The following is a 21661-nucleotide window of genomic DNA, read 5'->3' as shown; positions in this document are numbered from 1 at the left end:
GAGAACATTCACATCAGACAACTGTAAAGTCGTATCAGCTGCAATTCCTCCATTATACCAAATATCTGTCTCTTTCAGCAGGCCATGGGAGGAGGGTCCGCTGTCAGGCACTGACCCCAATGACAACTACTGACCGAGGGTCTTCTGGGAATCACATAGCCCACTACAATCATCCTAAAGCCGGCGGTCAGGCTGGGTATACGGGGCGGATTTCCAGCGGACTGTCCACAGCGGGAGCCGTCAGGCTTGTGGCACGGGCAGCACTACTGCCATCTGTGGCATTCGGGATGGAGTATTTGTTCAGAAGTGGGGGAGTGGTGCTGAAAAAGCGAAGGGCCAAAGATATCTTTGTAGAATTTAACAGACGAGTAATGGCTCAAAGTGGTTGTCATGATGGTCTGGGCTGGATGAAAAAAAAAAAAAATCGTTCAAGTGGATGACTCAAAACCAGTGGCTTTCTGAGTGTCTGCAGGCAGCAGTGAAGCACGGGGGAGAGCGCTACAATAATGTGTCTGCAGGCAGCAGTGAAGCACGGGGGAGAGGGCTACAATAATGTGTCTGCAGGCAGCAGTGAAGCACGGGGGAGAGGGCTACAATAATGTGTCTGCAGGCAGCAGTGAAGCACGGGGGAGAGGGCTACAATAATGTGTCTGCAGGCAGCAGTGAAGCACGGGGAAGAGCGCTACAATAATGTGTCTGCAGGCAGCAGTGAAGCACAGGGAAGAGCGCTACAATAATGTGTCTGCAGGCAGCAGTGAAGCACGGGGAAGAGCGCTACAATAATGTGTCTGCAGGCAGCAGTGAAGCACGGGGAAGAGCGCTACAATAATGTGTCTGCAGGCAGCAGTGAAGCACAGGGAGAGAGCGCTACAATAATGTGTCTGCAGGAAGCAGTGAAGGACGGGGGACAGCGGTACAATAATGAGTGTCTGCAGGCAGCAGTGAAGCATGGTGGAAAACAGTACAATAATGAGTGTCTGCAGGCAGCAGTGAAGCACTGTGGAGAACTGTACAATAAGGAGTGTCTGCAGGCAGCAGTGAAGCATGGTGGAGAGCAGTACAATAATGAGTGTCTGCAGGCAGCAGTGAAGCACGGGGGAGAGCGCTACAATAATGTGTCTGCAGGCAGCAGTGAAGCACGGGGAAGAGCGCTACAATAATGTGTCTGCAGGCAGCAGTGAAGCACGGGGAAGAGCGCTACAATACTGTGTCTGCAGGCAGCAGTGAAGCACGGGGAAGAGCGCTACAATAATGTGTCTGCAGGCAGCAGTGAAGCACGGGGAAGGGCGCTACAATAATGTGTCTGCAGGCAGCAGTGAAGCACGGGGAAGAGCGCTACAATAATGTGTCTGCAGGCAGCAGTGAAGCACGGGGAAGAGCGCTACAATAATGTGTCTGCAGGCAGCAGTGAAGCACGGGGAAGAGCGCTACAATAATGTGTCTGCAGGCAGCAGTGAAGCACGGGGAAGAGCGCTACAATAATGTGTCTGCAGGCAGCAGTGAAGGACGGGGGACAGCAGTACAATAATGAGTGTCTGCAGGCAGCAGTGAAGCATGGTGGAAAACTACAATAATGAGTGTCTGCAGGCAGCAGTGAAGCACTGTGGAGAGCTGTACAATAAGGAGTGTCTGCAGGCAGCAGTGAAGCATGGTGGAGAGCGGTACAATAATGAGTGTCTGCAGGCAGCAGTGAAGCGCAGTGAAGCACGGGGAAGAGCGCTACAATAATGTGTCTGCAGGCAGCAGTGAAGCACGGGGAAGAGCGCTACAATAATGTGTCTGCAGGCAGCAGTGAAGCACGGGGGAGAGCGCTACAATAATGTGTCTGCAAGCAGCAGTGAAGCATGGGGGAGACCAGTACAATAATGTGTCTGCAGGAAGCAGTGAAGCACGGGGGAGAGCGGTACAATAAGGAGTGTCTGCAGGCAGCAGTAAAGCATGGTAGAGAGCAGTACAATGAGTGTGTGCAGAAAGCAGTGAAGTATGGTGGGGAGCGGTACAATAATGAGTGTTTGCAGGAAGCAGTGAAGCATGCGGGAGAGCGGTACAGTAATGTGTGTCTGCAGACAACAGTGAAGCACGGTGGAGAGCCGTACAATAATGAGTGTCTGCAGGAAGCAGTGAAGCACGGTGGAGAGCCGTACAATAATGAGTGTCTGCAGACAACAATGAAGCACGGTGGAGAGCCGTACAATAATGAGTGTCTGCAGGAAGCAGTGAAGCATGCGGGAGAGCAGTACAATAATGTGTCTGCAGGAAGCAGTGAAGCATGGGGAGAGCGGTACAATAATGAGTGTCTGCAGCAAGCAGTGAAGCATGCGGGAGAGCGGTACAATAATGAGTGTCTGCAGGCAGCAGTGAAGCATGCAGGAGGATCCTTGACAGTTTAGGTCTGCATCTCTGCAAATGTAGTTGGCGGCTTGGCCAGGATTACTGGTGTCCTCAATACTGAGAAAAATATAAAGCCTTTGTTTTATTACACTTCAGATGACGGTCTGATTACTGGAGATATGGCCAAACTTAAAGCCGGGCACTATAATGTAGCATCAAATGGAAAAGGAAAAAGCAGCGGCTTGTAATGGGACAGATCCTTCTGATGGCCTATGACCTATTCCTCCCAGAGGCGAACCCTTCATATAAACTATAAGACATGCATCTAAAACCTCCCCGTCTTAAAGCAGCCCCAGCGCCTTGTTTCTTGGCAGCGGCAGTGCACTGTATCACAGCTGGAGATCTGGCACAGGTTATGTAGGTGACGTCAGGGGGAATTTATGATACGTTTACTTTGCAGAGATTTACGAGCGGTGTCCAGAGTCTGGGTTCTCACACAAGACTCCTCAGAAGACGCTGACTAAACAAAAAGCATTATGTGGAGGAGGGGAGGCGTCAGCTGCGGTCCTAGTCTGCAGGGACAGCGGCCGCTATAGAAAGACTTAATTGTGCGCGGGTCAATAATGGCTCTCAGACCCGTCACCCACGGGGGTACTCGTCACCGAACCGCAGGACTACTATTGTCTATGGCAGGGTAGACTGACCGGGAAGGAGGGACTGCTCAAAGCTGCAGTCACTGGCTGACGGATCCTGAAGACCCCCATACACCTCCAATAATCGTTAGATGAACGTTTGACAGCAGTTTCTCCCGAGTTCCCCGTATGTGTGTTTAGGGAGGTAAGCCGCAGCCAGCCACCTCTGATGGCGGATTATCCCCCCCGGGGCACAAAAGGATCGAGTGTTAAAATTCAATATCCCTGGTCCTGCTTTCCCCCCAAATCATCTGTTGGGACAAAGTTGAGAGGCCTCCATACACCGAGTCATTGGGGCCAATGCCACCAACGGGTCAACATGTTACTTCTTGATGCGGAAACAAGATCTTCTGTGTTGGGATTCTGGTGGGGGGTTTTTGTGTGAATTTGGAGACGAGTTTTCTGCTGCGCACCAAACGATTCACGGTCCGATATCGCTCTCGCAAACCTTCTAAGATCTCGCATGACTGCGGAGAATCCCTACATCCCATTGCTTTCAATAGGGTAGGCAGCAGCAGCGCGAGGCTGCTGGGATGACGCCCACAACAGCAGCAGAGGATTGCGATCATCTCCCATTGCTTTCCATGGGGCTGCCGCCGACCCCATTAGAGGCAATGGGCGACATCGTCAAAAGAATAGGCATGCTGCGACTTGTTTCCCGCATCGCAAGGCGGTGCCATGCAAGGAGACCTCGCAAGTGTAAATGAACCCATGCAAAAGAATGGGTTTCATATTTGTGCGTCTCGCAATGCACAAATCTTGGAGGATTTTAGCGCCAGCGTGAAGGAGCCCTGTGGGCGTGTTCATACGGAGGATTCCGCCTGTAGAAGCACAGAAGACGTCTTGACTGTTTCGCCGCAGATCTGCACACGGATTTAGGCGTGCCGAGGAGCAGAATCCGTACGCGGAATTTCTGATAAGCTTATTGGATCTGCAATTGTGCAACATTTTTGTGCTATTAACCAGGCTCTTTTGGGTGTGTATCGCCATATCTTACTGTACTTTTTCTACCCCCAGGGAACGTTCATTAGCGTGCGGCAAAATAAAGGAAGCGGATAAAATGGCGAATGAGTTTCAGAGGTGTTCTCTTTTCAGCACAATTGCGCATATTACGCGCACTACCATTGACTTCTATGGCGAACTGCGCTGGCAAATAGTATATTAACTTTTTTCACGAATTGAATTCAATGGCTTCCATTCACTTCATATTGCATGCGCAATTTTTGTGCTCACAAATACGGTCGCCATGTGAGGTCAGCCTGAGGGTTGAAGATGCTGCAGAAAAAAAAAAATCGACAGCATTTAGAACGCTCGCATGGCGGGATATTCCGCCCGTCCAACGCGGATTTCGCCACGGTCTTGCGGAGGAACCACTATGGATTTGCAAATGGTGATACCCACGTTACACATGCCGATTTCACTGCTTCAAATGAAGACGTGAAAACCGCAACAGTTCGTGCAATTTTGCCGCTGCGGTAAATCCACAGAGTCGGCACCATGACGCTGTAATATCCTGTTTCACCTCCGATGGATAACCGGAGCTCTATGGTAGGTTTCTCTGGCGGCTTCCCCGTACGAGCCCACATTCGTGCCGCCATACTTTACATCTTGATGTCTTATGGATGAGATGAAGAAACCATGAGAGCAGCCAGATGAAGGAGCATCAAACACTCAGAGGGTGAAGCTGGTCGCAGGGAACACGGCCGCCCCATCTGCCGCACATCTGGTGTCTAGTAATATATGGCATGTGAGGAAACCAGGATGCCGAGAGGACACGCTGAATCCGTAGAGGGGTGCGAGGTGTTACATGGTAAACATTGCTTTAGAAATGTTAAGGACTGTTCACATCCGCTGCCCAGGTTGCAGGCTTTGGCGCAGATCTAGCAACTTGCTGCCCTACTAGGTAGGGTAAAATCGTGGAGGACGTGACAGAAACCCAACGTATCTCATTACAGTTAGTGGGCTACGTCGGGTGCTGCTCATGCCAGCCATGACTTGTGTGCCCTAGGCCGGGCTCACATGAATGGGTCGGATTCCCGCAGCGGAAGACCTGCGATCATTTGTGGAAGAAGTTACAAATGATTGCGGATGTAGGTCATGCACAACCTATCGTTTGAGCGGAAAGTAAGCTTTCTCTCTCCGGCATTCTGGCTTTTCCTTTGAAGTTGCGAGTGTTTCCACCGTTCGTACGCAATATTACCTATAGGTGACAGAACACCCGCATCCATTGACTTCAATAGGGGCTGCCTGTGCGGAATCAGAGCTAAGACATGAGCCCGCTGCGTTTTCTTTTGCTTGTAGAATACGCAATTTCTACCTGGGAGTATGAAGGCAAGTTAAAAATTCACGCCTTTCATGGCCCGCGTTTTACCGCTGATCTTCCACATGGATTCCGCAATTAAAATCCGCTCATGTGAGACACCCCACCCCTCTTATTCTTGTACACAGCTCAGGGGATTCATCCTCTTACAAATTGTCATGTATGTGCTCGCCCCCCCTCTGCTGCCCGTGTGATCCACCCTACCTGAAAACCTCCACGCCATCCCCCCTCTGTTGCCCTTGTGATCCACCCTCCCTGAAATACTCCACGGCCCCCGTTACCCAAGCGATCCAACCTCCCTGAAATACTCCACGCCCCCCGATGCCCGTGTTATCCACCCTCCCTGAAAACCTCCACCCTCCCCGCCCCCCGTTGGCCATGTGAGCCACCCTCCCCGCCCCCCGTTGGCCGTGTGAGCCACCCTCCCCGAAATCCTCCACAGTCCACCCGGTTGCACGTGTGATCCACCTTCCCTGAAAACCTCACCCTCCCTGAAAAGCTTCACGCCTCCCCCCCCCCCCCCCCGTTGCCCGTGTGATCCAACCTCCTGAAATCCTCCACGCCTCCCCCCCCCCGCTGCCCGTGTGATCCAACCTCCTGAAATCCTCCACGCCTCCACCCCGTTGCCCGTGTGATCCAACCTCCTGAAATACTCCACGCCTCCCCCCCGTTGCCCGTGTGATCCAACCTCCTGAAATACTCCACGCCCCCCCCCCCCCGTTGCCCGTGTGAGCCACCCTCCCCGAAATCCTCCACGCCCCCCCCCCCCCCGTTGCCCGTGTGAGCCACCCTCCCCGAAATCCTCCACGCCCCCCCCCCGTTGCCCGTGTGAGCCACCCTCCGCGAAAACCTCCACGCTGCCGGCCCCGCCCCGCCCCCCGTTGCCCGTGTGATCCACCCTCCCCGAAATCCTCCGCGCCCTCCCCGTTGCCCGTGTGATCCACCCTCCCCGAAATCCTCCGCGCCCTCCCCGTTGCCCGTGTGATCCACCCTCCCCGAAATCCTCCGCGCCCTCCCCGTTGCCCGTGTGATCCACCCTCCCCGTTGCCCGTGTGATCCACCCTCCCCGTTGCCCGTGTGATCCACCCTCCCCGTTGCCCGTGTGATCCACCCTCCCCGTTGCCCGTGTGATCCACACTCCCCGTTGCCCGTGTGATCCACTCTCCCCGTTGCCCGTGTGATCCACCCTCCCCGTTGCCCGTGTGATCCACCCTCCCCGTTGCCCGTGTGATCCACCCTCCCCGTTGCCCGTGTGATCCACCCTCCCCGTTGCCCGTGTGATCCACCCTCCCCGAAATCCTCCGCGCCCTCCCCGTTGCCCGTGTGATCCACCCTCCCCGAAATCCTCCGCGCCCTCCCCGTTGCCCGTGTGATCCACCCTCCCCGAAATCCTCCGCGCCCTCCCCGTTGCCCGTGTGATCCACCCTCCCCGAAATCCTCCGCGCCCTCCCCGTTGCCCGTGTGATCCACCCTCCCCGAAATCCTCCGCGCCCTCCCCGTTGCCCGTGTGATCCACCCTCCCCGAAATCCTCCGCGCCCTCCCCGTTGCCCGTGTGATCCACCCTCCCCGAAATCCTCCGCGCCCTCCCCGTTGCCCGTGTGATCCACCCCCCCCGGAATCCTCCGCGCCCTCCCCGTTGCCCGTGTGATCCACCCCCCCCCCCGAAATCCTCCGCGCCCTCCCCGTTGCCCGTGTGATCCACCCCCCCCCCCGAAATCCTCCGCGCCCTCCCCGTTGCCCGTGTGATCCACCCTCCCCGAAATCCTCCGCGCCCTCCCCGTTGCCCGTGTGATCCACCCTCCCCGAAATCCTCCGCGCCCTCCCCGTTGCCCGTGTGATCCACCCTCCCCGAAATCCTCCGCGCCCTCCCCGTTGCCCGTGTGATCCACCCTCCCCGAAATCCTCCGCGCCCTCCCCGTTGCCCGTGTGATCCACCCTCCCCGTTGCCCGTGTGATCCACCCTCCCCGTTGCCCGTGTGATCCACCCTCCCCGTTGCCCGTGTGATCCACCCTCCCCGTTGCCCGTGTGATCCACCCTCCCCGTTGCCCGTGTGATCCACCCTCCCCGTTGCCCGTGTGATCCACCCTCCCCGAAATCCTCCGCGCCCTCCCCGTTGCCCGTGTGATCCACCCTCCCCGAAATCCTCCGCGCCCTCCCCGTTGCCCGTGTGATCCACCCTCCCCGAAATCCTCCGCGCCCTCCCCGTTGCCCGTGTGATCCACCCTCCCCGAAATCCTCCGCGCCCTCCCCGTTGCCCGTGTGATCCACCCTCCCCGAAATCCTCCGCGCCCTCCCCGTTGCCCGTGTGATCCACCCTCCCCGAAATCCTCCGCGCCCTCCCCGTTGCCCGTGTGATCCACCCTCCCCGAAATCCTCCGCGCCCTCCCCGTTGCCCGTGTGATCCACCCTCCCCGAAATCCTCCGCGCCCTCCCCGTTGCCCGTGTGATCCACCCTCCCCGAAATCCTCCGCGCCCTCCCCGTTGCCCGTGTGATCCACCCTCCCCGAAATCCTCCGCGCCCTCCCCGTTGCCCGTGTGATCCACCCTCCCCGAAATCCTCCGCGCCCTCCCCGTTGCCCGTGTGATCCACCCTCCCCGAAATCCTCCGCGCCCTCCCCGTTGCCCGTGTGATCCACCCTCCCCGAAATCCTCCGCGCCCTCCCCGTTGCCCGTGTGATCCACCCTCCCCGAAATCCTCCGCGCCCTCCCCGTTGCCCGTGTGATCCACCCTCCCCGAAATCCTCCGCGCCCTCCCCGTTGCCCGTGTGATCCACCCTCCCCGAAATCCTCCGCGCCCTCCCCGTTGCCCGTGTGATCCACCCTCCCCGAAATCCTCCGCGCCCTCCCCGTTGCCCGTGTGATCCACCCTCCCCGAAATCCTCCGCGCCCTCCCCGTTGCCCGTGTGATCCACCCCCCCCGAAATCCTCCGCGCCCTCCCCGTTGCCCGTGTGATCCACCCCCCCCGAAATCCTCCGCGCCCTCCCCGTTGCCCGTGTGATCCACCCTCCCCGAAATCCTCCGCGCCCTCCCCGTTGCCCGTGTGATCCACCCTCCCCGAAATCCTCCGCGCCCTCCCCGTTGCCCGTGTGATCCACCCTCCCCGAAATCCTCCGCGCCCTCCCCGTTGCCCGTGTGATCCACCCTCCCCGAAATCCTCCGCGCCCTCCCCGTTGCCCGTGTGATCCACCCTCCCCGAAATCCTCCGCGCCCTCCCCGTTGCCCGTGTGATCCACCCTCCCCGAAATCCTCCGCGCCCTCCCCGTTGCCCGTGTGATCCACCCTCCCCGAAATCCTCCGCGCCCTCCCCGTTGCCCGTGTGATCCACCCTCCCCGAAATCCTCCGCGCCCTCCCCGTTGCCCGTGTGATCCACCCCCCCCCCCCCGAAATCCTCCGCGCCCTCCCCGTTGCCCGTGTGATCCACCCTCCCCGAAATCCTCCGCGCCCTCCCCGTTGCCCGTGTGATCCACCCTCCCCGAAATCCTCCGCGCCCTCCCCGTTGCCCGTGTGATCCACCCTCCCCGAAATCCTCCGCGCCCTCCCCGTTGCCCGTGTGATCCACCCTCCCCGAAATCCTCCGCGCCCTCCCCGTTGCCCGTGTGATCCACCCTCCCCGAAATCCTCCGCGCCCTCCCCGTTGCCCGTGTGATCCACCCTCCCCGTTGCCCGTGTGATCCACCCTCCCCGTTGCCCGTGTGATCCACCCTCCCCGTTGCCCGTGTGATCCACCCTCCCCGTTGCCCGTGTGATCCACCCTCCCCGTTGCCCGTGTGATCCACCCTCCCCGTTGCCCGTGTGATCCACCCTCCCCGTTGCCCGTGTGATCCACCCTCCCCGTTGCCCGTGTGATCCACCCTCCCCGTTGCCCGTGTGATCCACCCTCCCCGTTGCCCGTGTGATCCACCCTCCCCGTTGCCCGTGTGATCCACCCTCCCCGTTGCCCGTGTGATCCACCCTCCCCGTTGCCCGTGTGATCCACCCTCCCCGTTGCCCGTGTGATCCACCCTCCCCGTTGCCCGTGTGATCCACCCTCCCCGTTGCCCGTGTGATCCACCCTCCCCGTTGCCCGTGTGATCCACCCTCCCCGAAATCCTCCGCGCCCTCCCCGTTGCCCGTGTGATCCACCCTCCCCGAAATCCTCCGCGCCCTCCCCGTTGCCCGTGTGATCCACCCTCCCCGAAATCCTCCGCGCCCTCCCCGTTGCCCGTGTGATCCACCCTCCCCGAAATCCTCCGCGCCCTCCCCGTTGCCCGTGTGATCCACCCTCCCCGAAATCCTCCGCGCCCTCCCCGCTGCCCGTGTGATCCACCCTCCCCGAAATCCTCCGCGCCCTCCCCGTTGCCCGTGTGATCCACCCTCCCCGAAATCCTCCGCGCCCTCCCCGTTGCCCGTGTGATCCACCCTCCCCGAAATCCTCCGCGCCCTCCCCGTTGCCCGTGTGATCCACCCTCCCCGAAATCCTCCGCGCCCTCCCCGTTGCCCGTGTGATCCACCCTCCCCGAAATCCTCCGCGCCCTCCCCGTTGCCCGTGTGATCCACCCTCCCCGAAATCCTCCGCGCCCTCCCCGTTGCCCGTGTGATCCACCCTCCCCGAAATCCTCCGCGCCCTCCCCGTTGCCCGTGTGATCCACCCTCCCCGAAATCCTCCGCGCCCTCCCCGTTGCCCGTGTGATCCACCCTCCCCGAAATCCTCCGCGCCCTCCCCGTTGCCCGTGTGATCCACCCTCCCCGAAATCCTCCGCGCCCTCCCCGTTGCCCGTGTGATCCACCCTCCCCGAAATCCTCCGCGCCCTCCCCGTTGCCCGTGTGATCCACCCCCCCCGAAATCCTCCGCGCCCTCCCCGTTGCCCGTGTGATCCACCCCCCCCGAAATCCTCCGCGCCCTCCCCGTTGCCCGTGTGATCCACCCCCCCCGAAATCCTCCGCGCCCTCCCCGTTGCCCGTGTGATCCACCCCCCCCCGAAATCCTCCGCGCCCTCCCCGTTGCCCGTGTGATCCACCCTCCCCGAAATCCTCCGCGCCCTCCCCGTTGCCCGTGTGATCCACCCTCCCCGAAATCCTCCGCGCCCTCCCCGTTGCCCGTGTGATCCACCCTCCCCGAAATCCTCCGCGCCCTCCCCGTTGCCCGTGTGATCCACCCTCCCCGTTGCCCGTGTGATCCACCCTCCCCGTTGCCCGTGTGATCCACCCTCCCCGTTGCCCGTGTGATCCACCCTCCCCTAAATCCTCCGCGCTCTCCCCGTTGCCCGTGTGATCCACCCTCCCCGAAATCCTCCGCGCCCTCCCCGTTGCCCGTGTGATCCACCCTCCCCGAAATCCTCCGCGCCCTCCCCGTTGCCCGTGTGATCCACCCTCCCCGAAATCCTCCGCGCCCCCCCCGAAATCCTCCACGCCCTCCCCGTTGTCCGTGTGATCCACCCTCCCCGAAATCCTCCACGCCCTCCCCGTTGTCCGTGTGATCCACCCTCCCCGAAATCCTCCACGCCCTCCCCGTTGTCCGTGTGATCCACCCTCCCCGAAATCCTCCACGCCCTCCCCGTTGTCCGTGTGATCCACCCTCCCCCGAAATCCTCCACGCCCTCCCCGTTGTCCGTGTGATCCACCCTCCCCCGAAATCCTCCACGCCCTCCCCGTTGTCCGTGTGATCCACCCTCCCCCGAAATCCTCCACGCCCCCCCCCCCCCCCGTGTGATCCACCCTCCCCCGAAATCCTCCACGCCCTCCCCCCCCGTGTGATCCACCCTCCCCGAAAACCTCCACGTCCCCCCCCCCCGTGTGATCCACCCTCCCCGAAATCCTCCACGCTCCCCCCCCGTGTGATCCACCCTCCCCGAAAACCTCCACGTCCCCCCCCCGTGTGATCCACCCTCCCCGAAAACCTCCACGTCCCCCCCCCCCCCGTGTGATCCACCCTCCCCGAAAACCTCCACGTCCCCCCCCCCCCCGTGTGATCCACCCTCCCCGAAAACCTCCACGTCCCCCCCCCCCCGTGTGATCCACCCTCCCCGAAAACCTCCACGTCCCCCCCCCCCCCCGTGTGATCCACCCTCCCCGAAAACCTCCACGTCCCTCCCCCCCCCCCCCGTGTGATCCACCCTCCCCGAAAACCTCCACGTCCCTCCCCCCCCCCCCCGTGTGATCCACCCTCCCCGAAAACCTCCACGTCCCTCCCCCCCCCCCCCGTGTGATCCACCCTCCCCGAAAACCTCCACGTCCCTCCCCCCCCCCCCGTGTGATCCACCCTCCCCGAAAACCTCCACGTCCCCCCCCCCCCCCCCGTGATCCACCCTCCCCGAAAACCTCCACGTCCCTCCCCCCCCCCGTGTGATCCACCCTCCCCGAAAACCTCCACGTCCCTCCCCCCCCCCGTGTGATCCACCCTCCCCGAAAACCTCCACGTCCCCCCCCCCGTGTGATCCACCCTCCCCGGAAACCTCCACGTCCCCCCCCCCGTGTGATCCACCCTCCCCGAAAACCTCCACGTCCCCCCCCGTGTGATCCACCCTCCCCGAAAACCTCCACGTCCCCCCCCCCCGTGTGATCCACCCTCCCCGAAAACCTCCACGTCCCCCCCCGTGTGATCCACCCTCCCCGAAAACCTCCACGTCCCCCTCCTATTGCCCATGTGATCCACCCTCCCTGAAAACCTCCACGCCCCGTTGCCCGTGTGATCCACCCTTCCTGAAAACCTCCACGCTCTCTCCCTCTGTTGCCCGTGTGATCCACCCTCCCTGAACACCTCTACACCCCCCCCCCCTTCCCGTTGTCCCTGTGATCTATCCTCCCTGAAAACCTCCTCTTGCTCATGTGATCTGCTCACACTGAAACACTCTGCACGCCCCCTAGCTTACGGTGGCGTCAAGATACACTAATACCCACAGACTCTACAACAGCATGATGGTAAGACCCTTTTAATGAAGGCTATTTAGAAAGTTGCTTCATTTTGCATTGAGTAATCAAAAACAAAATCAGTGTGCGTCCGTGTCCACCGGCTTCTAGTTGTCTTAAGGCCCATTTACACGTCACGGAACGTATTTTGCCCGATTGTATCGTTATGTACGGTGAAGGTTCCATTATGGTCTTGGTCCGTTGGGTGTAGTGACAAGAACCATGAACATGGAGATGTGGTAATACTCTGGGAATGGTTGGCCATACTTCCAACAAGACAATGGACAGTATCACAAATCCAACGCGGTTGGTTTCAGGATATGGATTTTCCACAATTGGACCGAGACCCAAACCTGAACATCTGTGGGATGGACTGGAACAGGTCAGGAAATATAAACAGTATCCATCTCCTTTGAGAGAACTCACCAGATGTTTGTAGGATGAATGGAGGGAAATGCCAGCTGAAGTGTATCAGATGTTAGTAGTAAGTATACCACGGAGAGCATTAGGGCCAAATGAGCCCCACTAAGAAGTAATGGAGTTTTCCAGGGAGAATACTATTGATGACTTATCAGGGTAGGTCACCAATAGTTGATCAGCCACGGTCCGTCGCTTGGGACCCCCGACCAGTCAGCTGAGTGGGCGCATGCTGTCAGCGCCGCAATAACACAGAGGTCAGAGCGGAAGTCTCTGCGCCGGCCTCCGTGTAGTGGCCGGCGCTGGTAACTGCAGGCACAGCTCCCACTGATGGAAATAAATACTACTTGAGATTGTTGGTCCGGTTACTTTTGGTAGGACAGTGCACCTCGGCACCAAGACCGTCGGAGACGGGGGAAGGAGGTCCGGCTTCCCCCAAAGCAGTTTGTTTTTAACACATTTTCTTCAGACCGGTGGGCTCACAGACAGGACAGTCCCCATTCAATTGATAACAGGGAACAATAGCTAACATTGACCTGCACAATTACCAACACAGACGTTCTGTTCGGGATCAGTATGGGGCTCGCTGGCTGCGTTACATCACACTGGATTATGGAATTCCTCGGATGAGCACCGGGGGGCGTCCCAGAAACGTGATATGAAGCGTGTGTCTGTCACGTATGTGCAGCGGCCGCTCACATGGCTGCGGGCCCACTCTGCTCAGCAGCTGCTCCTTTGTTTACATGCGGGAGGCGCTGGCAGTCATGTGCGGCCCCAGATGAACTTGTATGGAGAGAGCAGCCGGCACCAGACTCAGCCCTGCTGCTCCGCCCCGCGGCCCCCGCAACCAGCTCTGCACAGCCAGAGGGGAAAGCCTCCGCACAACTTCAGGGGGGAAGGTGGGACACAACCAGCCACCAACACGTAGGTCAGGTGACCCGGCCAAGTTACAGGGGTCACTAAACGGGTAACAAACTCCTTACTGCAGCTCTCTAGCAGGTCTGTGAGCCCTTCCACTCCCCGCTCAGTAATGTGTTCTTACAACACCCCGCTTGTCTTCTGTACCCTCCACTCCGAAGGCAAGGTGATCGCTCAATGTAAGAAGAGTGCGACACCCACACAGGCGGGGGGCAAGGCGGCGGGCCGGCTACCCCAGAGTGCGACACCCACACAGGCGGGGGGCAAGGCGGCGGGCCCCCTACCCCAGAGTGCGACACCCACACATGCGGGGGGCAAGGCGGCGGGCCCCCTACCCCAGAGTGCGACACCCACACAGGCTGGGGGCAAGGCGGCGGGCCCCCTACCCCAGAGTGCGACACCCACACAGGCTGGGGGCAAGGCGGCGGGCCCCCTACCCCAGAGTGCGACACCCACACAGGCTGGGGGCAAGGCGGCGGGCCCCCTACCCCAGAGTGCGACACCCACACAGGCTGGGGGCAAGAAAGCGGCCCCCCCTACCCTAGAGTGCGACACCCACACAAGCAGGGGGCAAGAAAGCGGCCCCCCTACCCTCGAGTGCGACACCCACACAGGCAGGGGGCAAGAAAGCGGCCCCCCTACCCTCGAGTGCGACACCCACACACGCAGGGGGCAAGAAAGCGGCCCCCCTACCCTCGAGTGCGACACCTACACAGGCAGGGGGCAAGAAAGCGGCCCCCTATGCCAGCAACATACAGGAGGGCTACCCTGCAGGTTGTTTTTTTAGAGCGCCAGCAAGAATGCAAACACAGGAGGATGCCAAGAGGATTTGGCATAGTGACTGGCACGGCATGCCAACCACCTGCTGCACCCACTGCCATTCTCCTGTCACCCTGGGGGCAGTTCTGTGAAGTGGAGTTTAGAGGAAGCGTCCTCCTCCCACATTAGTTACACCTCACCGACCTGTCGCCCCGCCCAGCTGTGGCAGAACTACAACTCCCAGCATGCTCCGCAAGCTCACAGAGCGACAGCGCCATAGGAAATACAGCGTGAGACAAGAGATCCCGGCTGCAACCAAACAAGCTGGAACTTCTGTCCCTGCAGAAGAGGGGGGGGTTGTGTTTACAACAAATGCAACTTTATTAGTGCACAGGTTTGTGCAGGGAGGCTCCTGAGAGAACCAGTTATCCCAGCCGCTGTGCCCACAGTCACCACAGAGGGCGCTCACCGCCAGCTCCACACAAACTTTTGTTCTTTTGTACAATCCAGACGGCTCCCCGCACAGAACAGGCCCCCGCTGTGCCCGCACCACAATGGGCACAAAGCCCTGCCAAGCCCACACACTACACACCAGCCGCAGGACCAACACTAACAGGACCGGCAGACAAGATGTGCCGCAGCGGCTACTACAGAGGTCACATGACAGCTGACAACACAAGTCCGTGAGAAGAGAAAGAAAGTCACATGACCAACGGCATCCGCCAATAACCACCGTATACAGATGAGGCAGATGTAGCAGAGCCGAGGCGGCCACTGCTGGGTGCGCCAACCACATATCACAGGCTGAGAGCAGGCACACAACACCCTCAGCTCTGCTACACCAGCGCTAGAGCGCTCACCGTATATATACAGCCCAATGGAAGGCTACAGATTAGACATCATCTGCTACACCTGCCATATCCACACTCAGCTCTGCTACACCTGCCATATCCACACTCAGCTCTGCTACACCTGCCATAGCCACACTCAGCTCTGCTACACCTGCCATAGCCACACTCAGCTCTGCTACACCTGCCATAGCCACACTCAGCTCTGCTACACCTGCCATAGCCACACTCAGCTCTGCTACACCTGCCATAGCCACACTCAGCTCTGCTACACCTGCCATAGCCACACTCAGCTCTGCTACACCTGCCATAGCCACACTCAGCTCTGCTACACCTGCCATAGCCACACTCAGCTCTGCTACACCTGCCATAGCCACACTCAGCTCTGCTACACCTGCCATAGCCACACTCAGCTCTGCTACACCTGCCATAGCCACACTCAGCTCTGCTACCCCTGCCATAGCCACACTCAGCTCTGCTACCCCTGCCATAGCCACACTCAGCTCTGCTACCCCTGCCATAGCCACACTCAGCTCTGCTACCCCTGCCATAGCCACACTCAGCTCTGCTACCCCTGCCATAGCCACACTCAGCTCTGCTACCCCTGCTATAGCCACACTCAGCTCTGCTACCCCTGCTATAGCCACACTCAGCTCTGCATTCTCTCTTTATAGATCCACTCTGTTCTCACAGCCCTGGCTATAAGTCTGTAGAGTATACCGCAGATACAGGATATTACTGCAGGATACACTGAGTATACCGGGGCTCCACAGTAACATATACTATACCAAGTGGTGTAATATATACTAACTACTACAGTCCAACACCATGACACTAGAACACTACAGTAATATACAGTATGGGCCATATGATAATGCTCCATAGTAACAATATACATCATAGTGTAATATAATATACTGACGTAATATCATTCCCTAATGATAAACTACAGGAATTCAATATCCACCACACCGTGAGATACTAGAACTGACGACACTAACATGTAATATACACTGAGATATAGTATTCTGACAGGTTATAAGATACTGTAAGGACCATATCATAATGCTCCATAGTAACAATATATACCTAGTGTAATACACACAATATACCATCATACACAGCGAGATACGATTGCACCGCACTAATATGTAATATACACCAAGATATAATACACTGACAGGTTATAGAATGCCCATATGATAATGCTCCATAGTAATATACTATATAACAGTGTAATGTAATATACACAATATACTGTAAGGGCTATATAATACTCCATAGTAACACTATAACATTATAATATAACACATGCAATATACTATAATACACAATGAGAAGCTGTTATGTAATCTACACCGACGTCATGTTATAATATACTGCAATACACAGATACTACAGCTTATAACAAGGCAGTATACTGTAATACACACTACTGTATATGATATATTACTACACTATGGGGTCATATCCTGCATACAATACTGCCCATTAGATATATTATACCGGCAGTCATATATAATATATATTATACAGCCAGCTATCATGTAGTACTCGGTATAATGTTATATATACATCTCCCAGCAGTGCTCCGGTATCATGTAGTATATCCTCCTGCCATGTACTATATCACATATCACACCCCGCAGACACAATGGCCGCCGCTCCGCCGTCTCCTCCCGCCTCACCTTGGCCGGGGGTGTCCTGGTAGTCAGCCGGCTCTGTCCGGAGCGGGTCCGGGATGAGATGAACCTCCCGTCCGGGCCTTGCAGGGCGCTCCGTCGGGTCTTCACCATGTTGTTAGCGGCAGCCGGTAAGCTCCGGCTCTGTCGTTGCCAGCACCCCCGGTCCCTGCTGCTGCCGTCCGCCGCCCGTCCTCCAGGCCGACCCGCAGACACCGCCCGGCAGCTCCGCTCTCTCCGGTTCCTCCGGATCAGGCTAAGCCGCCGCCGGCCGCCATTTCCCTTTCTCTGCTCAGTCAGGCTCACAACCGATCCTTCCACCAACCGCCAGAGGGAGCTAGACTTCGTCGACAACTCTATGGTCTTTAGGGTTTAGCCTTTAGCCGAGGTCACGTGGGTGCGGGGGAAAGCTCTGGGCGCCATCTTTGGTTTGGTAGAAAAGGGCAAATGGTGGGGATAGAGACAGTTTTTAGCAATTGTCACAGTGTAAACCCTACAGGTAGTTGTCATCTCTGTCAGCAAAACAAGAGAGGGGCACTAGTGGGTTGGTTTAATGTGTTATTCCTTCTATAAATGGCTGCTACCATTCTTATACAGGGTTATTACAGATGACCCCTGATGTGACCCCCTCAGAAATCTGGTATCAATGAAAATATCAAAGGAAACATTTAAAATGTTTTCCCCCTCAGAGGTGATCAGTGTGACCCTCTTTGACACCGGCACACATGGAGCCTGCACACGTAGCAGATCACGACTGACGGTTGCAATAGCTTCTGTTATGGCAATCATGGTGGGCGGTGAGGGGGCATGAAGACTCTAAGGCCGACTGCACACGACCGGGTAGGATTCCACATGCGGTAGCCCGCAGCAGAGTCCGTCCCTGACCGCCGCCAGTGTCCGCGTGTACCTGTCTCTCTTCTATCTGTACTGCGGGTGGTCCGGTGGCTCACTGTCGGACATGCGCAGTACAGATTTTTTTAAATGAGTATTTTTCCCGCACCGTCGCTAGGTGATGACACGGGTAGTCGCGACCTGTCCGCAATGTGAATTCGGTATGGGCCACGGGTTGGACGGCTTCCGTTGACTTCAGTGCAAATCTGTTTGTGTGCAGCCGGCCTAACACTCCCCAGAAGAAACACCACAAGCTGTAAGGTCCGGGGAACATGGAGGCCAAGGAAGAAGGTCACTATCGTCACCACCTGCACAGCCAATCCATCTGTTTGGTAGTCGCCGCTCACTTCTGACTACATTGTGACAATAGTGGGCACTGCGTTTGGTTGGAAGATGAAACCGGCCAGTTCCTGTTCAGGCTGCGGCAGAAGCCAAATCTGCAGCGTTCAGGTCCGAAATCCGGGGAATTTTGGGTGTTCTTTATCAGGCTGCAAAATTTGCCACTCAGTTCCCTGCTGCAGCGGTCATGTATTGGGGACTTACTTCTAGACAAATTCAACAACACACAACCCCCTCCCATCGTACCACTTCACTAGCACTGCTTGCCCAACAGGTTGGTTGGTAGGGGATTTGGAGAACTAAATACCCTAATGCTTGGATGTTCTGCTACTTCTGCATACGGGCGGATTTGCATTGAGGAATCCAGAGCGGGCGACTGCCTCCAGATTCCGCAGCAAGCTATGGCAAAAATGTGATTTCCTCTACACATGCGGAAACCGATTGCGATTTTTCACTCGCAGAGGGTAAATCGCAGCATGCTGCGATTCCGGGCAGCTTCCGTGTGGACAGCTCCCATTGAACTCTATAGAAGCCATGCGCCCCGCGAGCCTTCTGCAATCATCATTGCAGAAAGGTTGCGGAATCCACGTCATCACCTAGTGACGGCACAGCATAATCTGCACGGCCAGCGGCCAGGCACAGGGTCTGAATCCGCTGCGGGATCTGACCCGGCTGTGTGTAGGCGGTCTTTGCCGGTAGCAATTCCTTATCCCGTATTGATTATCTCCTTGGAAACGCTTGGACCTGTACTGCAACAGTCCATATTGAATATCTCCCTAGAGTAATATCCCACCATTCCCACCTTTTGGGCGAACTCCGTACACCGGCTAATTAAGTTAATAGACATTGCTGGAGAGTACGCTACTTCTGGTTAAGTCCGTTTGCTCCAAATGACCGAATCCCCGACCAGCTCAACACCAGAATTATATGACCCCGATACTCACCCAATACTGCTTTGGGAAACTCTTACAATTTTCTTTCTTGGCCGTTGAAAATCTTCCATCTCGTGTATCAAGAAGGACTCTTCCCGAGAGGGACATGGCCTCTGGTTATTCAGGATTGGAGTTGACCAACATGGCAGCCCCCTCTGATAACAACAGAGCACCACGGTTGGGGCAGGCAAGGTATCACGTGTATCAAGAAGGACTTTTCCCGAGAGAGACATGGCCTCTGGTTATTCGGGATCGGAGTTGACCTACATGGCAGCCCCCCTGAAAACAACAGGACACCACGGTTGGGGCAAGCAAGGTATCACCTCATGTTGTTACCGGAAAACACTCATAGATCTACCTTATTTATTAAACACGGATATTACGAACTGGGCAATCAGTCCCGAAGTTGGCTAGCTCATCTGGTTCATCAGAACTCCACGTCTCCCCCAATACTTCATATCAAGTTTGACGCGGGTCCAGTCCTTCCCAATAGAGACTTGGTTAGATTTCACAATTTTCTAGTGACTTATATGATACTAGATGTAACCATTCCCAATAGGAACTGAGCGATCTCCTGGCCAACCTTCTCTTCCCAACACATCCTTTCATGAAGCCACAATCACACTCCTTATGAAGATCCCCTGGATTGTGGCTCTTAACGGCTAACATCACCGTTAATCCTTTCCAATCCACTGTCTGACGTCTTCCAACATTCTGATTGAAGCCTGTACAGCTCCGATGTCGGAAGATGTCTGACAGGGTATTCTTACTGCTTATTACTGGTCTCTCTGGTCACATACTGCAGTTCTGGCTCTAGCCAGCAGATGGCGCCATTGCAAAATGACAAAAAGAGAAAGCCCCCTAGGAAACCCTGAATCCAAAATTGGATTGCAAAGGGTTAAATATAGGCTAGAAACTCCTGAAATACTGTCAAACTGTCTCAATCCAATAATACTGGACCTAATACACCGGGATCAAACCGGGTTTATTCCCAGGAGATCTACACGTGGCAATCTCAGAAGGGTTCACAAATTACAATGGCTGCAAAAATGGACTGGGTCCTGGCTTCTCTTGGTATCTGGTATGGTAATCGGACTCTGGGAGACCTCTATATACTTAAGGCCTCGTTCACATGGGCGACAAAATCGTGACATCGGCGACGTGTATGTGAAGCCCCTGCTTTCCAATGGGTTCCTTCACATTCGCAATGTTTTGTAGGCTGCTACATTGCGGGGGAAAAAATTGTGGCATGCTGAATATTGCCACGATTTGTGATGTTTTGTAGCCTATGTTTCCTTACGGAGCCTTCCGTTGTGTTGCATCGCGTCGCACGAAGTCGCGGTTTTCATGCGGTGAGATGCAACTTTTACAGTAGGAAGGCCTACTGCTTGTCCCTAAAGTAATCCCTAGATGCATTAACAAAAAAAATACATTACCTAACAGGCGTCTCCTCCGGCAGTCCCGCGGCACTTGTTTGCAGTCTTCAGCCACTGCTTCCTGGTCAGGGGGTTCAAAAATCCTGCCTCCAGGAAAAGCTGGCTCTGATTGGTTCGCCGTGGCTCAGCCAAACACTGCAGTGCTCAAGAACCAATCAGAGCCACCACTTCCTGGAGGTGGGATTTTTGGACCCCCTCACCAAGTGTTAGGTAATGTATTGTTTTGGTTTTTTTTAATGCAGCAGGAGTTATTTTGGAGGTGGGGCTTATACTTCAATCCCCCCCCACCCTGACTTTGTAGCGCCACAAAATCACGATATCGCTGCGAGAAAACGCAGAGATAACGCACAGAACACAGCTGCGAGGTCTCCGAGCCGGTATCCGACCCGGCCGTGTGCATGCGGCCTTAGACCTACTAAACAAAATTAGGGTAGTTTAGTTGAGAAAAGAAAGAACTTCAAAGCGTATTTTTAGTATTTTGATTTGAGATTAGTAGATCTTAAAAACCAGAGCTGATAGAATCTAATGTCATATTTGTGTTTCTTGACCCAAAATTAGGGTAGATTAACTATTTTGAGAAAGGAATAAAATTTCAATGTGCATTTTTTAAATTCCCAGTCATTGTTACAAGGCTTGAACTTTGGCTTGAAGGAATGCTGCCTTCTGATAGGTGGCGCTGCGGAGGTATTATTCCATTTCCCTAAGGGCTCCTGCACACTTGCGTTTTTCTTGCGCGTTTTTTCACGCAATTGTCAACATGACTTTCTATTGTTAAAAACGAATTGCACAAAAATTGCAAAGCACCAACTTGCGATGCGTTTTTAACATTAGAAAGTCCCACTTAAAAAAAAAAGCAGTGATATCATGTGAAAAAAACGTGCAAGAAAAATGCAAGTGTGCAGGATCCCTAATTGCATATCACCCAGAGGAGCATGAATGGCTCTTTGAGTCTCCTCACTCACATCTAGGTTCTCTCCCTTAGGGCTCCCACCCGCTAGCGTTTTTTTCTCCACTGCGCTGCGAGAGTAAGTGAAAACTCTGGCAGAGCAGAGAAATCGCTGGGATATCGCTGCGACAGTCTTTTCAATGGGGCCAGCGGCAGCAGTGCTAGCCCCATTGAAAAGATATGGAGAATGCCGCGGACTTCTGCCACAGCTGTGACAGCTGTGGCAGGAGTTTCCTTCATCCCCGCGGGGACCGCAGGTAT

The 21661-nt window shown here is 56.3% G+C and overlaps 1 protein-coding gene across 2 annotated transcripts in view; it reads right to left on the bottom strand.

Annotated features, from left to right (window-relative positions):
• The window catches only part of ATAD2B (ATPase family AAA domain containing 2B), a 107747-nt gene extending 90595 nt beyond the window's left edge, over positions 1-17152 (bottom strand). For both annotated transcript variants that reach the window (XM_066596739.1, XM_066596748.1), the window contains exon 1: positions 16863-17152. In XM_066596739.1, the coding sequence (XP_066452836.1) occupies positions 16863-16970 (108 nt within the window). In that variant the 5' untranslated portion in view covers positions 16971-17152. The remainder of the gene's footprint in view (positions 1-16862) is intronic.
• Between the last annotated feature and the right edge of the window lie 4509 nt (positions 17153-21661).

The sequence above is a fragment of the Eleutherodactylus coqui genome, chromosome 1, assembly GCF_035609145.1.
Source record: "Eleutherodactylus coqui strain aEleCoq1 chromosome 1, aEleCoq1.hap1, whole genome shotgun sequence".
Lineage (NCBI taxonomy): Eukaryota > Metazoa > Chordata > Amphibia > Anura > Eleutherodactylidae > Eleutherodactylus > Eleutherodactylus coqui.
This window is presented reverse-complemented; position numbering and strand designations above follow the sequence as displayed.